Consider the following 23,479-nt stretch of genomic DNA (forward strand, 5'->3'; position numbering starts at 1 on the left):
GGTCACGGCATAAATTACATAAATCTATACATGCTCTGGGCTCTACAGAGGTACACATGTCAGGCAACTTTTGCTTTCATTCTTTTTTTGGGTTTAGCGGTTCAGCATCCCTTGTATCTGACATTTAAATAGAACTCTTGTTGTTCAAAGAAAAAACTTTCCAAGTACTAGCTGAGGTCGGCTTCCTGCCTCAGTCAGCTGATTCGAGATGTGTTTCTTTAAACCGTCGGTCACTTTTCTTTCAAGCCACTGTGAAAGTTCTTGAGAAACTCAAATATAAGCTTATTTCGTTCAACAGGAAGTCATTACCTCAGCTGTGCAACTGAGTTTTGCTCAATGGCTTAACAGGCGTTTTTCATCAGAGGTTTAATTGTTGTTTATTGAAAAGTCATTTGAATGAAGCAACTTGCCATTGATGAAGTTTAAGCAGGCAGAAGTAAGCATGTCTGCGTCAGCTTAGTTAATGAGAAATATGGGACATAGGGAAGTTGGGGGTGGCGGTGTGCGTGAGGGGGTGTGTGCGTGCGCAAATGCACTCATATGACATCATGCACCGATAAAAAGTAGAACTTAACAAAGTGAGGATAAACTGTGAAGATGTAATGATTTCAAATGCGGATTTGTTTTTGCGTGCATTTATTTTATTTATTTATTTGTGTGTGAATAGTTTTTATTAGTTCCTCAGTATCTGCTTACAGACATGTGATTAGGTATTCTGTTGTTATAGTGTTAAACCAAACCCTGAAAAAGCTCATCAGATGTTCTTCAGAAATGATTACGCCATGCCACCAGAGTTCTCAGATGGCTGGTTTATTGTTGAGCTGCTCTTCTGTCTCATGCCCTCGTTGCTGAAGCTGAAATGCATTCGTGTAAAGTGAAAGGACATACAGCCAAGTATGATGACCCATACTCAGAATTCGTGCTCTGCATTTAACCCATCCAAAGTGCACATACACAGCAGTGAACACACACACACACCCGGAGCAGTGGGCAGCCATTTATACTGCTGCACCTGAAAAGCAGTTTGGGGTTCAGTGCCTTGCCTCAGTCATGGTTTTGCCGGCCTGAGACTTGAACCCACAACCTTAGGGTTAGGAGTCAAACTCTCTAACCATTGGGCCACAACTTCCCTTTAAGACATGTAGCTATAACAAAATATATATATATCAAAAAAGAACTAGATCTAGTTTTTTATTTATTTATTTATTTTTAAAATATAGCATTTTCAAGTCAAATTAGAAATAAGACCTGTCAGTACAGAAAAATGCATCATTTTATTGCCGTAATTCCCAAAAGAAGCTTTTTAGGACTTTGTCAGATTATGTCTTAATGAATGCTCTCAAATCTAAAGTAAACTGACATATAGTGAAATATTTTATACCTCAACCCTGAAATGAGCCCTTGACTCTAAGAATACCGGTTGTGGTGAGACACATTCTAAGAACTAGGCTGAGGTTTCCAGTGATACAACATTTGAGAAATCAACTCAGAGAGCATGTCTTATAGTAGAGCCAAGGAGAAGCTAATGTCAAAATCAACCTCAGATTTGAAAAACAATCTCAGGAGGTTTGTGCAGTAAATGTTTTTTTTCATTCAAAAACATTCTCAAAAGGCAGTCTTAGTTCATTTGAGAATCTTTTTCGAATACTCATTTTCATTAGCCAAATAAAGTGTTTTGTATGTCTGTTGAAAGCTTAGGGACACCTTTTTTTTTTTTTTTTCAAGTTTGGTTGTAATATCTCAGGTATGTGTGTGTATGTACGGAAAATGTACGGCATTTATCTTTTGGATCTACACCACTGAACGGAGAATTGGTGCTTCTGTGTGCTCACATGTGACCTTGTTTCTCTCCATCTGCTTAAAATTACTCGCAGGACGGTATTATTAAACTCTACAGTGTTGCAATAATTGTGTCGCAATGGCAGATCCCCAGGGAGTTGGATGTTGATGCCTCACAGCTTTCTTTGGAGTAGTAAGAATTGTGCATATATAAAAGAATGCAGCCTGACTAATTCATTTTAAACTTTAATATCTCACTTGTTTTTATATCTTTCTTCTTCACAGCTTTCTTCTCAGATGTAAGAACTTTTTTCACAATACTTGTGTTCTAAACTCTCCAGTCCTTCCAGTGTGATTTGGTACATTCTATATTTCTTCCAATGAATTATAAGTGAATGTGTACCTTCAGAATTCCGCAGAAGTTTCTGCAGGCTTGGAACGCCCTTATGTCATAAGTTCTGTTCATTTTTTTTGTCCCATGCATGTTCATTTAGTAAATAATAATTAAGCTTTATTGTGCTTTAAGTTAATCTAGTGCTTTCAGATCTGTTCATACCATGTTCTACAGGTGTTCTCCTCAAAGTGCAGAAAATGTCTTTGGATTCCATCTGGGCCTTCTTGTAAGATATTAAACGGGTCAAAAATTTTCAGGTCTGAATGAACCCACAAGAAGCGTCAGGTAATGGCAGTACTGTGGATGTCTCCCTTCACAGATCCACCTCTGCTTAATATAAGTGTAGGGACCGCTAAAATATGCTTGCTTTATAATAATGCAGAATATTTACATGTATATATTTAATTATTATTCTTTTCTTTCAAAATGTGATATAATTATATGTACCAGCATTATTTGATTGTTCGGAATTTGTATTTTTTTTGTTTCATATTCAGTGACATAATATAATTAATGCAAGTGTATTATTGCTGGCCAATGACTGTTTAGCTTGTTGAGCAATGACTGTTGAGCTTATAGGGAACAAAATGATCAGGGTTACTTCATGATGTGAGTTACATGGATGAGAAGAGAAGGAGTATTGCAGCGAGAAGAAGCTGCATGCGTTGTGTCGTCATTTTGGATACCGTGTAAATTCTCAGTAATACAAGAGCCAAAGTGTAAGAGAATAACCCTTGTTATTTCATTTCTGTGCTATTTATTTATGATATATGCGTTTGAGTCATCCTGTGTGTGCTAATGGCTAAACGGCCAGAGACATTCACCTTTGTGAATAGTGTCTCCATTGATGAAGTTCGAGGTGCACCTGTGAATATGTTTGTAACTCGACAGATTGTGTGCTCGGATCGACTGGACTCAGTGTGTAACAGGAATTTATCAAGACTGGACACAGTGAGTTTGTGCCGTGAGTGATTTCAACATTGCCTCATTATCATCAGATGGATGGAAGTGAATTCATTTCCGAGACTAGTTGACTGCGAGTTATTATTCTGAACTCCTCAGCTGTAAAAGTGCATCAGTGAACTGTCCTCAATGTAAAAATATGTTTGTGTATGTGACTGTGTTACTGATTCATATATAGATATATAAAAAAAACATGCACTCTTGTTCAATGCAAATGCCATATTCTGGAATATGAGCAGTCATTTATTCCGTCATCCATAAAGTGCCAAAGGATGCGAGCGTGCGCTTAACCCGCAAACACACAAACCCGCACCTCAGAACACATGCAAATATTAAGCTGTCTCTGAAGTATTGTGTTTAAATGGAAAAATTCACAGAAAAATTATGTCAAAATGCCCATTTCGGTAACCCTAAAACCTTGAAACAAACCGAGCCTTGATAAAGTTGAACCATTCCACCCCTTATATATATATATATATATATATATATATATATATATATATATATATATATATATATATATATATATGTATGACCTATTTTATCTAATTCTTTTTATTGTGATTGTTCAGTAATTTATTGGTACAAGGAAAAAGTTTACAGGTTTTTTAATAGGGTTAAAAAAAGGGTAAGCTATATACGTAGGTTTTTCATAAAGATGACATTTGTAATTAATAGTGCATGAATAATAACGCTGATTTATTTTTCCATTGGCTTGTTTTTCCATGCTTTTTGTAGGCTGTTTTTGAATTACAGTTAGAACGGGGATTTAAACATGGGGAACCACCTAAAAACATCCCGACGATACTGCAATTACCACTGTGTGTTATAAACTTTCCAACACCTCAGTTTTTCAGCAGTGCCAAAAAACAAAAAACAGAAAGCTGCACCAACTCATTTGTAGCATTTATGGAGATGAAAGAGTGCTGAGCGCAGGCCAAAATCAAAAAGTAAACTGTGTATCTGCGTATTTAAACATTTCACTTTTCTTGTGAACTCCTACCCAACTGAGACGAAACAGCTCATAGATGCTTGCCACTGCACTAAGAATCATTATACTGATTCACTGGAATAGGCTCGGAAAGATGTGATAAATTGCACTCCAGATCACATGAACGGCAGAAAATGGCTAACTAACGCCAATGCTAAAGTGTGCCTATTGTGCTGGCCTACACAGCAAGTGACTGGAAACTAATGAGCTCTTTCTAAAGACATAGCTCAGATGGGAATGTTTTGATCTGTGCCTATGTGTGGGCCTGTACCTTACTCTGCCCATGAAATCTTTAATGTGGGTCTGAAAGGAATTGCGCATGAGATCAACGTATTGGTCGTTAGCCATGTAGCCATTAGACAGTATGACTTTTGGTGAAGACCCTTTGATTTAAAAGTTTTTAAAATGGAAATTGTTAAAGATGGTTAAAATTGTTAAACAGTTTGTGAATATACAGTTAATAGCAAGCAGTTTTAGAATGCAAAGGTTTCAGAGGGCAGATCCCCACCCAATCCCAGCATGGCCACAGAGCAAGCTCCATTTGCTATATCCACAGCTGCAAGAACATCTCAACAAAGAGGCCCAGAAAAGGGATGTCATCCAGGCCTCTTGTGCTCTTTCAGATGAAAAGCACCTTACAGAAACCCCCTATAAGCTAAGCCTGAAGATTCCCTTCAGACGAGTTTTAAGAAACACCAATAGTGCTTTGTAAAACAGTCATTCTCTTGCTTCTCTTCAATATAGATTATCCTTAGGGTTGTGATACTTGGCAATTTGCTCAACCCACAGCAACACTTTGCAACCGTGGTGCAATGGCTCACTCTGTTAAGAAATAAGAAAAAAATGTTTTTTTTTTGTTTGTTTTTTTTGTTTTTTTTTACTCCAGTTCAATTGGATTTTGTCTAATTTGCCACTATTTGACACAATTATATATGCATTAATATGTTATGTTTTATTTAAAATATACATTTTATATTAATTGTTGAATTTTTAAATTTAGGCTTGATTAAACATTTATTTAGCTTTTTTGATAAATGAATTATAAATCAGATGATCTCAAATTTATTGTCAGTAAACATAGTTTGTTAATAAATAAATTCATGAAAAATATACAAATGGATTACTTAATTGATAATACAATTGATAATACATTTTATTGTAAATTACTAAGTATTTAATAATTCCGGGTAAGCAGAAGATGGATGGATGGATAATATTAATTAATTACAATTTTCACTGTTATATTTAATGTTTAAAGTGTGGCTATAAAGATATATTCTTTGGCACAGTGATATAAGTGTGATGGGGTGGACCTGCCCTGAAATATGGGGTCAGCAGTGCCACACGCAATTGCATGATGTTTCATTTATCAGGCAGATCGAGACCTTGCTGGTGAGTTGGTCAAAAACTGTATAAATCTAAATATTTCAACTGTCTCATTTCCTCCCATCACCCTAAGACAAGCCTTCACAAGCTACATGCACAAAGAACTTTTTACTAGCAGAAGAGTAGAACTAGTTTGGAATTGCATTACACAAGAAAGAATGAACGCAGACATGGTGACTTGTTCGTTATCCTGTTGGGGGAGGGATGTGTGGTGTCTTTCGTGGGAAGCAACACTGCAAGCTCTTTGATGCCTCAGTGTACAAGATCTGTACAGGGGCCAATCCTATTTTCTGTCCTTGCAGCACCTAAGCCAAGCTCGCCCCCTCGCTCTTCCCACAGCCATCTATAGTGTCACATTCTCTCCCACCACACACTCCTCTCCAAAAACACACACTGCAGATGCCGTTCTTGAGGTGTCCCGCTGTTATCCACAAACCCTATAATGGAGCCATAGTTCGCCAATGCTGTAAATACTCTGTTGCTGTTGGATTCTTCTTTGATGGCATGTCAGAATTCAACTGAGGCCATTTGTTGGAATGTAAGATGTGTAATGAGAAACATAAGCACGGGATAAGACAAACAAAAATCAACGGAGCAGTGTACATCAATCACCAGGCGACTCTTGGTGTCACGTTCAGTTGAGATACACAAAATGGATCTGGGAGGAGTGCAGTTACCCTTTGTACATAGATGGTTTAGACTACCAAAAAGCAAAGTGTGATATTAACTAGAAGAACAATTGAACTTGAGCTTGGATTTCACAACGGTAGACTGAGAAAATAACATGAAATATACCCACATTAACATTATTTTCCTGAAAAACAGCACCAGCTCTATGGTTTGTTTCCAGGATTGTGTGTCATGTACACCAGCTGCTGCTGTTTTTCAGTGTGTGTTCTTGTCCGTTTGGTGTGTATGAGAGAGAGAGGTCAATCATGGGCAATAGGCCACTGTGAAGTGATCAGTGTGTGTGTGTGTGTGTGTGTGTGTGCGCGCGCTTACGTTCAGCTTGTTTTTTCCAGTAACACACACTGTTAACCCCTTTTCCGACAGGGAACAACATTGTCAGAATCATAAAAAAAAATGTTTTGCTAAGGATCAGTAAAAACAAACAGAATTCATCCTGAAGCTTTTAAAGCAGCAGACTACAACAAAACTGCAGAACGCATGTATAATACACTGAATGTTGTCATGTGTTGTTGGGGTTAGGGCTGTCACTTTTAGTAAATCAATTGCACAATTGTTCAGACCAACCAAAAAAAGTTTCGAAAATGAAAATAGGGAATCGATTTTAACCAAATATGTACACTATTAATTTTAAAAGAATTAAACAATTAAAAAATATAGATGTAACAAAACTCACAGTCAAGCAGAAAATAAAGAATTCAGAAAGTGCAGTATGCATTGCGAAAGCTAGATATAAAATACCAGCAATTTTACGCGCCTCAGTGACGTCGAAAGCGACCTCTTATGCTGCGTTCACATCAAACGCGAATAGAGCGTCTGGCGCGAATGATTTCAATGTTAAGTCAACGTAAAGACGCGTTTACACGCATCTGGAGGTCTCGCCAAGTCTGCGGTTGTTTTTCATGTCCGCGGATTGAAGTGACCCCAATACTAATAACGTGATTTTTAGCCCCTAAAATGCTAATTTTACCTAAGCAACCCTGCCCAAAAAAATTCTATTTTAACCCCGGAAAGCAATTTTTATCGGGGAACCTCCTGGAAACGCGATTGGGCTGGTTTTGGACTAGTTTTGAGAAGCAACTGGGCAGGATTTGTTGTGAAATCCTGGCAACCCTGATCTGAACGCACTTGCTGGAGATATACTTCTAATCACAGGAGCGTCTTTTCTGATGAGATGCGCATGAAAATCACATTCGATTTTTTGCACAACCCTAATTTAAGCATATGTAAATGTTTTGACATTACATATTTATGGAAGCGCATACACACAAGCCCTTAGCCCCTAAACTCTAACTCCAAGCTGGCATTTCCTAATGGCACACTAATGTGATTGGCCCTTTGCCCTGAGCTGGTTGATCCAGCCAGGTCTACGTGTGTGGTACATGTTTAGTAGACCTGGCTGCTCTCACGCCCCTGTGATTATATAAAGAATCCATATAAAGTGCTGTTTTTGAGGCTTCTCTTGTTCTTAAGCATCCTACATGTAGGAAGTGTATACTCTGTTTACAGGAAGCTTGGTCCTGAAGTGGTCAACTTAGACACATTTAATGTATTGTATGTAACACCATCTTAATCCCAGGCTGGATAAATATTTGATGCCCTGGTTTTAGCAATAAGAGAGGGTGTATTTACAACAGCCGTGGAACTATTAAATTATGCATGATTGCAACTGATAAACATCAGTTTTTGTTTCATGAATCCCATCTCATCATCTTATTTCATGGTCCAAATCAGCAGGAAATTTTGAAGTATCTTCAAGACAAATATCACTCTTTTTAAAAATGCCAATTGAGCATTTAGAGAGGGACCGAAGCAGACTCTTAGAATGCAGACTGAACTAGAATACGTTGTTAATTTGTAGCTATGGGCACCTTTGAAAATTACCTTGTAAATTTGCCTTGTGAGTCTGCTCTTAAAGCTTCTTTTGGATGCCATGTCTGCACCCCAACTCCTCTCTAGTTTGCCAGTTAATGAATCCTGTTGGTAAGGGTAACAGGATAATGGAAACTTTGAAAAAAGTCGAATCAATAAATGGGACAAAGCAGGATATTGAATAATTGAATCGTTCAATCATGTTATGATGGCCTCAATACAAAAGGCTGAATGGGTATTTGATTTCAAAAGGGTCCATTATGGCTGTGTTAGGAAGTGAGCACTGCTGATCCCTCACCCATTCATACAACTTGCAACCAAATCCACTTATAGAAAAGTAACCAAGTCTGACTTGACATGTGCAATTTTAGTTTTGATTGTGTAGATATTTTAAAAGATATACTCTTAGAAAATAAAGGATCTTTATTGGCATTGATGGTTCCATGAAACACATTTAACATCCATGGAACATTTCGATTGCACAGTAGATTCTTTATAGTGGAAAAAGGTTAATTAAAATGTTCTTTAAACTAAATAAAAATGGTTCTTTTAGAAACTTTGCTGAAAGGGTTTGCTGAAAGCAACCCAAAAATGGTTCTTCTATAGCATCACTGTGAAAATACCCTTTGGAATCTATATTTTTAAAGAGTGTGCATCAATGTGTGCATCAATTCTCAGCCATTTCTCAGTTGGTCTCCTTGTGTTTTGGTTTAAGGAACCCAAGTTAGGCTCCACTGCTGCTGGGAATGAAACCAATGAGGCGTAGGCTCACGAAACTCCAAAATTCCCCTTCTGATTTTACAGTGACGTTGAGCCTCAGCTATTTGACCAGCCATTGTGTGTGTCTGCTTTCTGACAACATACTGACAAATATTTCTATCCCGTTCAGTTTCATTTGCCCTTTCTTTCCAACTCTTTCCGCCTTGGGGGAGGGATTGAGTTGCCAATCTCATGGGTTTGGAACCTGAGAGGTACCAATGTGGTGTAAAGCAAAGACCCAAAATCTGCGGTTCAGACTTCAAACAAGAAATGCACTATTGTGTCTACTCTTTTCCACTTCTAACCAGGCAGCCCTCCCTTCTGTGTTCCAGTTGCACTGAAAGATGACACCAAATACTCCTCCTTTTCAAAGCCCCGCTGCATGCAACTGACATAAGAGGTAGTGTGAGAAAAGAGCTGATAAAGAGGACCTTATGGATATTGCACTCCATACAGCGAGAAAGCTACACAGGGTGCGGAGGTGCAGAGGCATGTTTGAGACAGCAGGCAAGACAAAGTGAGGAGAAGATGAGTTGTAAGGGGATTCTTCATTGTTTGTGAAGTAAACTTTTAAAGCTTGAGTAACTAGAGAAGAAAAAAGATTCATGCATCTGACAACTTTTCGCTTCCATCAGCTGCACCTACAAATGAGGGCGAATGTTGGCTAGCTTCATTAGGATGTGCAGACGGTTCAGAGCTCTGCTTCAGCTGTCAGCGTTTAACACCTCACCTAGATGAACACCGTCGACCCGTCTGCTCGCTTGCAGGTAGCTCCTGGAACGTAGTGCTCAGGTGAAGAGTAATCTGTGAATGTTCTCCCTGTTCTGTTGAATCTGTCAGCATATCACTGCCTGCTCAGGGATTTCACCTCATGCAAATGAAGAGGCTGTCCATAGCATGACTCAGAGTCTCCACTTAAACCCCCACACCCAAACACGCACAAATAAACCTCTATAGAAAGCCCTGACTCGCATACTTTAAACCATCCGGCATACATGCTTATGTAATGTCAAGCGCTGCTTGTATGATGAACAATGTGGCCAGAGAAAATCGTATTGATAGTAATTTGGTAAAAATGTCTATCTATCTATCTATCTATCTATCTATTAGGGCTGCTCGATTATGAAAAAAATCATAATCACGATTATTTTGGTCAATATTATAATCACGATTGTTTAACACGATTATGAGGGGGCCATATGACCAAAGCTTAATATGAGTGATTTATTTAAAGAAAGTGATGCATATCAAATATGTATTTTCTGTAAATAAGCATTTTGACACATTTTTGCATGTATTTGAGCATTTAGGCACGCACCTTTAGCTAAAAGATGACTTTACATGTCCGTGTTCCATCTCTAAGCGCATATCTCTCCCTGAGGAGCAGTGAAAGTTTTCTTTCACGCTTTAAAAAAAAATTATAAATATATTTTTATAAATAAAGCATGTCCCATTATGCAAATGTCATGTAACATGATTTTACAGATTTGCTTCACTCATAAGCACACGACAAATCCAGACTTAATTAAATATAATTTAATTATAATAATTTTGGTTTTATTATATTTATTTGTGCATCTCTCCATCCTAGTTTATGCTTAACATGATTTACATGTTTCTGGATCAGGTTCAATGGAGGTCCAAGAACATTCCTGTTAACAGTCAATTTTTTTACGTCTAGGTAGGTTGCAGTTAAGTATAGGGCTTTTTCTTAGGAATATTGTTCCAGGTCCAATCACAGATGTTGATCCAGGAACATGTTCTTCTTGGCTGAATCTCGGCATGCTTTGGGTTTACCATGTTTTTATAGAGATCTCCTCAAGCGCATGGATGCAACCCTAGCTGATGTGTAACGAGTCCCTACTCCCACCACATTAACTAATAATGGCTTGATCAGATCATTAATTCAAACGGATTTACCAAATCGATGGGATTTAATTCATTTGCATAGGCTGCTGATTCCTTCCAAGAAGGAAAAAGAATTCATCAGGGGAAATTCATTGTTGGGTCACCACAATAACCCAGACAGAACATCTCTATAAACACTTTATCCCTTTCTCTTTTGAAACAAAACATCATAGATTATATGATTCTCCACCTTTCTTTGTGCTCTTTCATGCCTGATCCCCCAGAAGTCATTACATTTCCCAGTTGGAGTCTGTATTGTTTTCCTGTTGATTTGTTTCTACATCAAAATGCCATATCTTTATCACAACTTACCCAACACCCCCCTGTTTGATTTAGTACCTGCTTCTTTATGTGTACAAAACACTTGGAAATCCCCCTTCGTAACTGCCGGGTTTCACAGTGTTGTTCTCAGCGGTGAGGTTAATGGTTTTAATCATAAGCTAATCATGTTCACCTCATACCTGGCTTTCCCAAGACATCACCCTTGCATCACCTGCAGGTTTTTCCGTACCGTCATAGATGACATTTGATCAATGTTCTAGTCCACTGGAGTCTGTGAATAGCCATACTGTTTGATATTTGAGTTTCTTTGTGTGTTTGGAATGAGTGGGACATTATACCGAAATGGATGAGAGAAGAAATCTAGTATATTTTGCACCGTGAAGCAGCTGAATTCTTTCTCCTGTGCAATCATGAGGTTTGATTGGCAACTTGCAACAGACAAACACTTTACTTTAAAGAAGGAAACGGCACACTATTGAGTTTAGGTGGGTGTAGAAGGAGTGGGTGAGAAAGGGGGCACACCTGTCTCATGTTGGCAACTTTTGGGGCTCATTCCAATCGGTGGTCTGCTCCCACATCCCCCAACGCCCATTCCTCCACATGTTATTCAACTGATCATGGAAACACAATGTTTTTTTTTGTTTTTTTGCTGCTCAAAAATGTTTTAATTTTTTTTTTTTTTTGCAATAGAATAGAATACTTTGTGGGAACCCAATCCTTTTTTGTGTGTTGGCCACCCGCACTGATTTTCATTGATGGTTTATTTATTTATCTTGTAAGTATAGAAGACATCTGACACAAAATAGTGGGGTAGAAATTAAAGTCTGAATGGGTAAGTGTAGTATTTAGATTTATCCGTTTTGCAGGTGCTTTTATATGTGACTTGCAATAGAGGAATATTAGCAATTTATTACCATATAACCAAACAATATTAATAGTGTACAGTACCAGGTGTATAAGTGCCTTGTTTAATCTTAGAAAGCTTGCAGTATCGTATTTGATACACATTTCTAAGTCCTGTAAATTATCATCATGATCGAAATTAGCTGAAAAACCTGTTGTACACAATCTGCCACATGCATTGTCACCTGATTGAAATGTAATAGTTTTTTTAATAGCTTTACTACATTTTAACTAAATGTGGGAACAACTGAAGAATAACTGAAGTAGTTCCACTTCATTAAAAAAAGGAAAAACTTTTTTTTAATCTTATTTATCTGATGTTATATATCAGGATTTACAGGGCAAAGGTTGCAAGCAATATTCAAACTCTCATGACTCATAATTTAGTGCATATTTGCTCAAACCACTAGCTCATAGCTCTAACATGTAATATGTTAATGAACTGTGAAATATTTCAAAATTACCCTTGCATGTAAAAAAGGCATGTTTTTTGCAAATGTTGAGTAATTTCAGCAACATGATCGTTGATGTGTCAGCGTGATGTGTTGTCTGTTTTTCATGAGTAAAAACATGTTCTTATTGAATACTTCTGTAAAACAGAATGCTAATTGCTTACAGACACGTTCCCTTAATGTTTTTGCCACATCTTTTGCCCCAAGCATGTTTTGCTGCATAGAACATACAGTAACTTGATTGTAAGAATGGTTTGTAATGTGGTGGTTTATGTCAGAACTGAATGTTGCATATGTAACCTTATATTCTTATGTGAACCATGGGCTACTGCTAAAGCAGAGCAACCCTAAATGTTTCATAATTTATCAAATTTAAAAGCTCCACCATTCATTTTTGTAGATGGAATTAGAATAAATCGGCCGTAATGCATTTAAAAATCTAAACTTGGCTGATCATTTTCAGTCAAATAAGTAATTTCATTAAATATTTTCATTTTAAATTTCGGTAATTTAGAAGTAATTTCAGAAACCGTTTTTATGTGCAACATTGCACCAAAATAAACAAGTAAATCGTTTGAAATAACATCTGTTTATCACCTATCTTAACTGCTTACTACAGTATCTGTACTGTTGCCAAATATTCTTGGTGTGACACAATTACCCCTATGCAGCCTCATGTCTGACGTCTATCATGTCATAAGAGAATTTTCTTTCTTTCTTTCTTTTTCACGAAGCATGAGAGTGGATAAACGAGCAGGCTTTAGATATGAAAACAGCCTGGGAAAACAAAGATCACCCAGTTCACACAAGAGAGGCTGTTTATGATAGGAGAATGCCAGAAAACACCACACAGCCTAAATAAGCAAGTGAATCAAGCCCTTCTGAGGGATCCCAGATGACTTGCGTTTACTAGATGCTATATTGCACTTTTATCTGAAGAGGTTATTTATAACAACTGAACTGAACTGAAATTTGCTCCTTGAAACACGTAGATATAATGCGCCAATTCATATATCATTGTAATTTAGCTACCATTAATCAGATTTATTGTTTGATTACTGGGTACTTTTGCTTTACTGTTTATATTACAGTAAATGTTTTTGTGTGGCCGTCAGCCTAATGTCATTATACACAGAAAAGTGACACAAGAAAATGTAGTAATAATTCAGATATGTAATTCAGGGATGTGTCTAAGATAATATTAACCCATTTCACAGTGGCTTTCAATGTGGCTCAACCAATCTGAATTTAGAGGCGGAGCTATAGTGATCAATTTCCAAATAAAAATAGAAAATAATTAAACAACATCAAGCATTTTAGTATTTTAAGTAATTGGTATAGTATTTGGAAGTATTTTACAATATTATACATTTTTGGTTGCATTTCCAGCAAAAATATCTATATTACTTGTATAGTATCATTATTATAAAACACTAAAGTTTTTCCATCTCATGTAATTATTTTCTCTTTTTGTATGGAACTTGAGCAAGCCAAAAGCTTAGATAGCTGATGCTCTTCTGATACTGTAGTCATGTTATTATAGTAAAAAAAAACAATGAATGAATTATGTGCCTATAATATTTAGGTTATTTTACAGCAGCTGTGAATATGGCTTATCTAATCCAAATTTAGAAGTGCAGTTATCTTTTGGTTATCAGGTTCGAAATAAAAAGAAAACAGCAAACATATTATCATATATTGCTTATGTTTATGTTATGGCTATGGTTATGTAAGATCTTCATAGTCTTTTCTGATGTTTGCATAAACTTTCTGAGACATTTCTGTTATTATAATGTAAGATATTAAAATATATATTGTACTGTTCCATATAAACAGACATGGTCCACCAATTTTCCACCCGAAAGAGACATGCAGTCTGTCTAATTAGTTACAGTGGGGGCAGTAATATGCAGAACAGAGAGTAGGTGAGTTTCACAGGCGGGTTGGACCAGCAGCGACTGGAGGGGCCCCTGTGGTCCTGTTCAGTGGTCGAGTCCTCGGGGTGCCACATCACACAGACAGAATCAGACAGAGAATTGCAGAATGCAGAACCGCTAGTTTACGTGTGTGTAGACCAGAGGCTTCACTTTGATGTAGAGTCCATGGGGCCTATGCTCTGAATCCCAGCGTACCTCACTCTTCATAAACCCCCTCTGGCCTTGAAGAGCACTGGGAAAAAAGAGGAAATGTTTTGTCCTGGATAAGCAGTTTGAAACGGATAGAGGGAATTCACTTGTGTTTTGTCGCAAAGGAACAGGTTTTCAACAGCATGTGGAAAGCATCTATGCTGGGAGGAACTTGCAATGCGTTATATCCCCCAACGAATGCAAAAAATAGATCTGTACTTACTGAAAATCAATAAAGGCAGCACTTTTACTGCTCATGGCAAATTTGTTTCTGAACAGATCTAAGGACCTAACCAGAATATATATTAAGTGAATAACAGATGCGCATGTGTTTGATTTAAAGCAATAGATTAGTTCAGTCAAAATCAGAAATGTATGTTATTATTGTTTACTTAACCCTGTTGTTCCAAAAGCATATGACTTCTGTAGAACACAAATGTAGATTCTGAACATTGGTACGCCTTTCTTTTTACTCACAATGAAAATTTCAAAATGCATAAGTGGTCCAGAGTGTAATATTTCGAGTTATATTATAGTTTTGTTTTAGGAACAGAACAGAATTTAAACCATTATTTACAAATAAATAAATACAATAAAAAAACAATTGCCACTTTTCATAAAATAAGTACCAATATTGAGTTCAATATCTCTTTTTTTTTTTTCAGTTTACAACTTGACTTATTCTCAGTTTCAACTCATTCTTCATTTTTTATTATTGCATGCAGAGTGGAACCATAAGTGTTCCACAGAAGAAAGTTGTATGGGTTTGAAATGGCATAAGGGCATGTAAATAATGACATCATTTTCTGTTTTAGGTGTACTCATCCTGAGCACATTACATTGCACTGTAATTGCAACGCATTTTCTTTGAATTTACCATAGTTGTCTACATGTTATATTCACAGTCATTACATTTATCAAGTCTATTTATTATTATATATCAGCATCAGGGATTGTTTTATCTTACTCCATCTGCCTCTTTACTTTTTGTTCTGCCAAAAAATACATAAAGTACAAAAATCAATATTCTCTTTTTGGTTGGATAGATTTAAGCAGATAAGATTTAGAAAGTGAATGATGAAACCTGCTCCAGGCACTGCATATGAAATAATTTGATATAGAATGTCTGGTAGAATAGAGAATATGTAAAAGAGAGAGGGAGAAAGATGCATGAAAGGGGGGGGGGGCATGAATAATGCTGTTATAAATATAGGAGGCCCGGAGGCTGGAGACATCATAGCCTTGTCTCCTTCAGTGCCATGTCAGTTTAATGGAGAGCTTTACCTTTTTTCCGGATGCATCAGATTACAAGGTCAAGGTGCAATCTTCTTCTTCGGCTCCCGATTAGCGCCGTTTCTCAGACCTGATGGCTTTGACCCCCTGAGCTCTGGAGGATGGCCACACGCTGTCATCTGGGCTTCGGTCAGGTTCAGGTGCCATTTCAGTGCTGACCACCATGTCTAACAAGGAACTGAGTTGGCAGAGTGTCCAAGCAGCATCTTATCTTTGTCTCCATTAGGTTTTGTGTTAATGGTGTTTCCTTTCCTTACTGTTAAGCTCTGTTATTTCAGCCGCTCATGGCTTCTTGATCTTGTTATACTACTAAACACAAAATATCCACAGTCTGTTTCGGAGGGATGAGGTGCTCTTTGGGTGTTTCTGTTCATAAGCATAGTCTCATTTAAAATGAATAGAAAGATGAGTGGGTCTGTTCACTATCAGCGGCAGATGGCAGGTTCATCCCTCTAGTTATGCAGGATTTGTTTTTCTAGTCTGATGATTTATTAAGTCGGTACTGTTATGATTGAAAAGCCTGACAAACATGGCTGATTCACATTCATGGGTCAGTTCCCCTGTGCGTGTTTAATATGCATTTAAATTAAAATGATTCCTGTTGCGTTTCCTGTTTGTGCGTGTGTGTGTGTGTGCGTGTGTGTGTGTGTGTGTGTGTGTGAGTGAGTGAGTGAAAAAGGCAAATTATCCTTTGTTCCTTCACTACTTTTGCAGCGACTACATTTACAGTCATAGCAATCAAAAGATAACTTTGTGATAAATTTGATATGGGGAAAAGGGAAGGGCCACAAAAACATAAAAACAAAGACTAAGTGAGCTTCAATAATTTTTTTTCTTTCTCTATTGATACATTCCCCTATTTCTCTGTTGAGATAGAAAGTTGAGTTGGGAATTATTTACATATTATTATTATAATATAATATTATATCTATCAAAACGTTAGTATTTATTTTACAAATAAATTATGCTCAGTTGTACTTTATATGAATCAAAGAATGACAGTTTCCACAAAAATATGAATTAGCAAATCAGCATATTAGAATGATTTCTGAAGCATCATGTGACATTGAAAACTTCCAGTAGGTGTCCCTCTTATGATCTCCAGATGTCCTGGGGTTTATGACATTGCCAGTGTGACAGCCACAGACACTTGTGTCATTGAATGATGCATGAGCATCAGTGTTTGCTGACTGAAGCGGCTCGATTTCAAAATTCATGAGATCAGATGTTTATTCTGATCACAGAATTCATAGCAAAGTTCCTTAGCGACAAGAAAATTGGTAGAGGAACTCTTTCTTGCATGCATGCTTTCTTAAAAGAAGTAATGCAACTCTATCTCTTCCTTCCTTAAGGTGAAGAGGGTCAGCTGTTTCTGCATTAGCTCATCTCTTGGCCTCATGCTCAATCTGAGGATATGATGACACCAGCACACTTAGTCCTGAGCAACTGCCGCTTGCCTTACAAGGCTGTAAAAGCTGCCCCGCTTGTAAACCAACGATCCATTCATGCATTCTGCCAGACCTCTGTTTGGCCATGCTTTTCGTTTTTTATCTCATCAACCGACTTTCATTTCCATTCTGAAATTGCAACATGCTACTCCAAACCTCCTCCACCACAGGAAGTCTTGCAGGGTTCTGTTAGACCGTTGGCACCCACCGCTTTGTGCCTTTCCGAGGACATTAGGGGCCATTAAGGTGCTTTGGTTTAGACACTCTTGCGTCTGACCAAAACTCCATAGGAAGGACAGAAACAGAGATGGAGGAAGAGGCGGGCTTAGAGCAAATACTGTATTTCACATATATGAGCCGTTGGACATTTCCTGCTCTTTGATTGTATGATTTCCAAGCTAGCTTACAAAAGTGATAATCGCATCTTATTGCATCTGCCAGTACCCGTGTGTACAGGGTTGCTTTTGGAGGCCATTAACAAGGTTCTTGGGCAAACAGGCAAGAGACCGTTCAAGCACAGGGCGGAAGCTCCACTAATGAGGATGTTTACCAATGCGAGAGAAAAAAAAACGAGCACACAGGGATGTGGACACTTGGCCGTCAACACCTCCCAGCGTGGTCCTGTCACCTCTGCCGCTGATGGGGCAGCCAGGGCTCTCGTTTATGCCCTCATCACATCGGCAGCAATCAGACATCCCCGCGATGACTTCTCGTCCTGAGCATGCCTCTCGGGTTTGACACCTCCGCTGGCACTAATTCCTGTGGCTCTTATTAGGATATATTGTGAGCTCATTTTGTGCTATTGTTACAGCCCTCTTTTACAGTAGTCATATCTGTCACCCTCTCTCTCCTTCCCTCCTCTCCTCTCCCTCTTCACTGCTCTGTGCCAGGTGATCTTAAATCCTATGCAGACAGACAGACAGAAACCCAAAAAGAGAGAGAGAGGCGGATAAGATAGATAAATAGAGAGAGAGAAAGAGAGAAAGCTGCGGAAATGTCTTAAGAGATAATAAGGAGCTTTTCTCCTGATAATAAGGCTGGCAGCCATTGTTAGTGGTACAAACAAATGTCAAGCCTGGCTTTTGTGTTCTGGTTAAATATACTTAACTCGCTACATGGTGTAAAGAAGAATTAAGCGTGACCTGGGTGCAGCAAAGGAATGAAGACAGTTGTTTCTCCTCCAGCTATGTGATCATTGCAGGTTGATCATTTTTGGAATGCTATTCATGATTGCTCAGATTGGACACCTGCAGCTCTGTTCCTCCCTTAGTTGGAGCAGATGGCATCAGGTTTGATTGTTTGTTCCAAACCCAAGTTTGATTCCACCTTTCTTTTCCCAGTGTGTCTTCACATTGACATACTTTATACAACATTCTTACTCGTGATGTTGCTTAATTTTTCTCATATTTTAGTATCTTTGGTAAAATGGCGCTTGGACAAATGACAATTAATGGAATTTTACACAGTTAGCTGCTTTTGTGTTGCATCAGCATATTTAAATTTTAAAAGCCTCAGAAAGCTGCTCACCATTTCTCTCTCTATCCCTGCATACCTGTCAAGTCGCGGCCAGTTTTATCTGATGTTCTTGGATTCCAATGCTCTGTGTCCCAGCGTGTGCTGGAAATTCACAAAGGGCATGTTGCACTACTTTCTCTCTCTCTCTTTTCGACTGAAGTTATCTTGCCCGTGAAGCACAGAATAATGTAATTCAAACCATTGGCCGTATAGGGCGGCCCCCTCGCTGGGCCAGCCCGGGCCCAAGCAGTTCATGCAGGATGATCACATCCTGCTGTCTGCCACAATAAAACCACCGTTTACTTATTGAGTAGTGAACCACGTGCAGCATAAGAATCTGGAGATGAAGAAGGAGAAAAGATACACACACACAGTTATAGCTGGATGGAAATTTAAAGATTCTAATATGCATTTAGCAGACGCTTTTATACAAAGCGACTTACAGTGCATTCAGACTATCAATTTTTACCTATCATGTGTTCCCGGGGAATCGAACCCCCAACCTTGCGCTTAATAGCGAAATGCTCTACCAATTGAGCTACAGGAAAACATGATATGATTCCTATCAACGATTTTGGTTCCTTAACAGTTCCATGTTTTTTTTTTTTAAGAATTTTTTTTTTTAGTGTTTTTGAGGAAATATTTGAAAATATATTTTATTGCGTTTATTGCGCTCAGCAGTCTGTTATTTTAGACGTTAATGGATCAGATATGAAATAAGAAAGACACAGACTTAACTGTAAATTAGATAAAAATATTAAATGAAAAATATGGTAACATATTTCATTTATTCATATTTATTACAAGTAACTAGATTAAGTCAGGTCTCTCAAACCTCTACATACAAAAAAATATTGTTGGACAACATGAAAGTAATCAGCTGTGGTTCAGTAAATCAGTCGATTATTCAGTAACTGCTCCACCGGGTTAATAATGTTTGATTAACTAAAACTAACCGACATTCGGTATTCATCAAACTACACTGGTCAAGCTATACAGTATGTGTTTGAATCACTTAAATGAACTGCCTCACAGGAGAGTGACAGTGATTAAACTTGTGATTAAACCCAAAAACACCAGCCGAGACACACTCATACCTATGTGCACGTAATTGCAAACAAACATTCACAAACACCTACTTGTTTACACAGGGGGCAATACCTCTGCAGCTTTGCCAACAGCCTGAAGATCGAGAGGAATCGATGGTATAATTTGATTACATCAGCAATGTTTTGTCGCTTTCGTGACCTACGGCTGTGAATTCTTCTGGAAGATTATTTCGAAAGGGGCTGTCCCTCGTTTTATCTGTACACTATTCATTTACACTGTCTGCTCTTGGGGAAAGAACCTAATTATTTCCTTTTAAATGCCCCTGTAAACAAGAAGGGGATAAACTCTGTAATTTCCTTGTGCCAAATGCAGATAAGTATTTATGTTTGTGTGTAGGATTTCAGTTATACAGATGTGTGAAAGACGCTTTAGTTAGTCTGCAGTGAGTCTGGCTGGAGAAGGAAACGGCAGACGCGGTTGTGCGTAGGAGTGATGAGACAGTGGAAGCCCTGGCACAGAGACCCTGTCTTATATGCTCTTCTTCCTTTATTTCTCCATCTCGTCCTCTATGAGTGGGCTCACAGGGAAGCGGGCTCAATGTTATGGATCTGAGCTGTTTTCTTTGTGCCTGTTCCCTCGCTCTCTTTGTCATTCGATGTGTTTCTCTCTCTGGGCTGGACTGTGTCAGTGTGCTTGTCTCAAATCCCCATGCAAAAACATTTTATTTCCTAATTTTTATAGTACCTAACAAAAGTACTTGGATTGGCAGTGCTCGGCCTGGCAGGAGTGTACATTGGAGCCTTTTTCGCTCAGAAGTGATGGCTCTATGGGTCACTTCACCAAACTACCTCACTTTCTCTGTCACATTACAGACCTACAATGCAGTTAGACATGTTTCACATTACAGACCTTCTATCAGACACTAAATGTGTGACAATGTTGTGTTTAAGATCAGTTGCTGCTTTGTTTTTTGCCAGATTTTAGGGCTGCAACTAATGATTAATTTGGTAACTGGTAATCCAATGAATATCCACTAATTTTACTTTAATTTTGTACATACATAATGCATAAACAATATATGTATTGTTATGAATATACTGTATATTGAATTATCAGTATTTGAATGTTTTACTCTTGGCATGCTGTATATATTTACATTACATTTTAAAATATATCAAAATAGAAGATAGCTACTTTAAATTCTAATAATACTTCACAGTATTACTATTTTAATGTATTTGTGATCAAATACAGCCTTTGTGAGTTAGCATAAAACATCAAAGATCATCTTTTAAAAAGCATCTTTCAAAAACTTTAATTTAGAATCTGAATTTGGCTTTATCACTACATATTTGAAGCTTCCATGTTCCAATTCAGTTATGCAATTTTCTTTTCCAATTTTTTTTTTTCGTAACAATTTTAACGTTTTAATATGTCTCCCATCATCACAGCCTTGACGATACTTGCTTTTATCAGTATAGTTTTGGCAAGTCAGCTAGCTGTACATTATATTATAATATCAAGTTTATTTTGGGTGAACCTTTGGAACTTCCTGTCTGAATATTGTTTCATAGAATATGGAAAATTAGGGCAATTATGGTAATGTTGGTTATATGAGGCTTACCTTGGCTAAGATGAACAAAGTAAATTACAGCAGTGTCCCAGATTACCATAATGCATAATGTTATCTTTTTTTCTGCAGTTATGTTCCCAAACTTTAGAGTCTAGTTATTCCTTTTATTGTGTGTTGCCCCCTCCCCCCCCACACCCATTACAGTGGAACAATGCAGAACATGACTTCTAAATGACTATGTTTGTAATAACTTCAGCTCTTTACTTGTTCCTAATGTTCTGCTTTCTTTTCCTCTTTCTTTCAGGAAGCCTTCGTGGAGTTGTACGGTCAGCAGAGAGACTCTGTGTTCCACCCTTTTTCGTACCTAAAAAAAGTTCTTGGATTGGCAGTGCTCGGCCTGGCAGGAGTGTACATTGGATCCTTTTTCGCTCAGAAGTGATGGCTCTATGGGTCACTTCACCAAACTATCTCACTTTCTCTGCCTGTCTCTCCTCTTCAGCTTATCAAAGCATCTTTCAGTGCCACACTGCCCCGCTAAGCCCAGCACCAGTGCCCTTCAAAAGGCTGCAGCTGATTTGACGCCCCTCCAGCCACAGGGGCTGTTGCGCTCATGCCTTTACCCTTTCTGGTGTGAAAAAAAATGCAAAGGAAAAAGAATACAGAATGAGGACTCCCAGGAACACTCGCACACTTTGACTATGAAGCTCATCACTGCCATGTACAGCTGCACTCGCACAGAGATCGACACGCAAAACACATGCACACACAAAAACTCTTGCTCGCCTGCTTCATATGAAGGCAAACAAAAAACAAATTTTATCTTTAAAGTTTGTTTCTTATGTACAAACCAAGCACAAAGAGATTTTTAAACTTAAGACTCTGCTTTTTTAAAATTTTAATATCAGTTTTTTTGGCATTTTGTAGCATGAATCAAAAAAAAAAAAAGAAGAGTGGAAAAAAAGAACATTTGCCGGCGTGAATGTAAATAACTTCTCCACTATTTGCATGTGTGGAGAACAAGACTCCTTTAGCTACTTTTTTATTGCATGATGGCATTTTGAACTCGACCACCCACCCCTTCTGTGTTGATTCGGGGTGTTTTTGTGTTTGTTTATTTCTGTCTTTCACTCCATTGGATGGACCTCTTGAGATCTCCCGTCAAACCAACAGATGTTGAGCATTCCTCATTAAAAAGTTCCTCTTTGATTTGCTCTGTGTCTTACTGTTTGGTGAGCACAAAGAATGTGCCGACAACCAAACCAGAGCAGCTATCATGATATAAACGGGTCCTGGAGTTCACTGACCCAGATTGCCCCTCTTGAATGTAAAGACTGGAAATTTGGTTTCCAATTGTGTATTGTTATACATATGCAATTATAATTTTTTTTTGTAAATAATTTTGATAGACATTTCAAGGGTATTGTGTACATATTATGTCCGTGTACATGTAGTGTGAGTATATGTATATCTATAAATAGATAGTGTTGAGAGCTGGACTTGGCTGTGTTCTGGTGGAGAATGCAGGCAACCAAATACTTCTGTCCAGCCCAGCCAGGTGTGTGTGCACATCTGTAGATGAAGCAGGCAGGTGGTAGCTGGGAACAGAAGTTCATTCAGGCTGGCATGATAGGCATGCAGGCCAGGGGGGCTTTGAAGAGACTTTGTACACAACGGACTATGTGATACACCGCCCAGGTGTATCACTTATCTCTCCTCACTGCTCCCAATATTATCTTTCTGGCACGGTAGATGACAGACGCCTTGTGAGCTGTAGATTTTTGGATGTCCCCACAACCAAAGAAATCCAATCCGTCTGCATTAACTTCCGCCCCAGAAAGATTCATATCTAGTGCTACCCCACAACTTCCACGTTATATTCCACTGGGAGAGTCGAGTTCTCATTCAAAGGAAGATACTGAGACACCAGCTTGTCCTAATGTCTTTTTTTCCCCCTCAGATGTTCATTAAAGTAATTGATATAGATTTAGTGCTCTGTATCTCCCTGTCAGGGCAAAAGCCCACTGAAACCAAACCGACTATGGCTAACAATATTTCAATATTCATCGATGTCTAGTAATTTTTAACAACTTTGACAGTT

At 38.1% G+C, this 23,479-nt stretch overlaps 1 protein-coding gene across 1 annotated transcript in view; it reads left to right on the forward strand.

Annotated features, from left to right (window-relative positions):
• Nucleotides 1-22,587, forward strand: part of LOC127946353 (apoptosis regulator Bcl-2) — a 42,414-nt gene extending 19,827 nt beyond the window's left edge. Inside the window, exon 2 of the mRNA XM_052542879.1 lies at nucleotides 21,686-22,587. Coding sequence (XP_052398839.1) covers nucleotides 21,686-21,820 — 135 coding nt within the window. The 3' untranslated portion in view covers nucleotides 21,821-22,587. The remainder of the gene's footprint in view (nucleotides 1-21,685) is intronic.
• Nucleotides 22,588-23,479: the final 892 nt, after the last annotated feature.

The sequence above is a fragment of the Carassius gibelio genome, chromosome A24 (assembly GCF_023724105.1).
Source record: "Carassius gibelio isolate Cgi1373 ecotype wild population from Czech Republic chromosome A24, carGib1.2-hapl.c, whole genome shotgun sequence".
Classification (NCBI taxonomy): Eukaryota; Metazoa; Chordata; class Actinopteri; order Cypriniformes; family Cyprinidae; genus Carassius; species Carassius gibelio.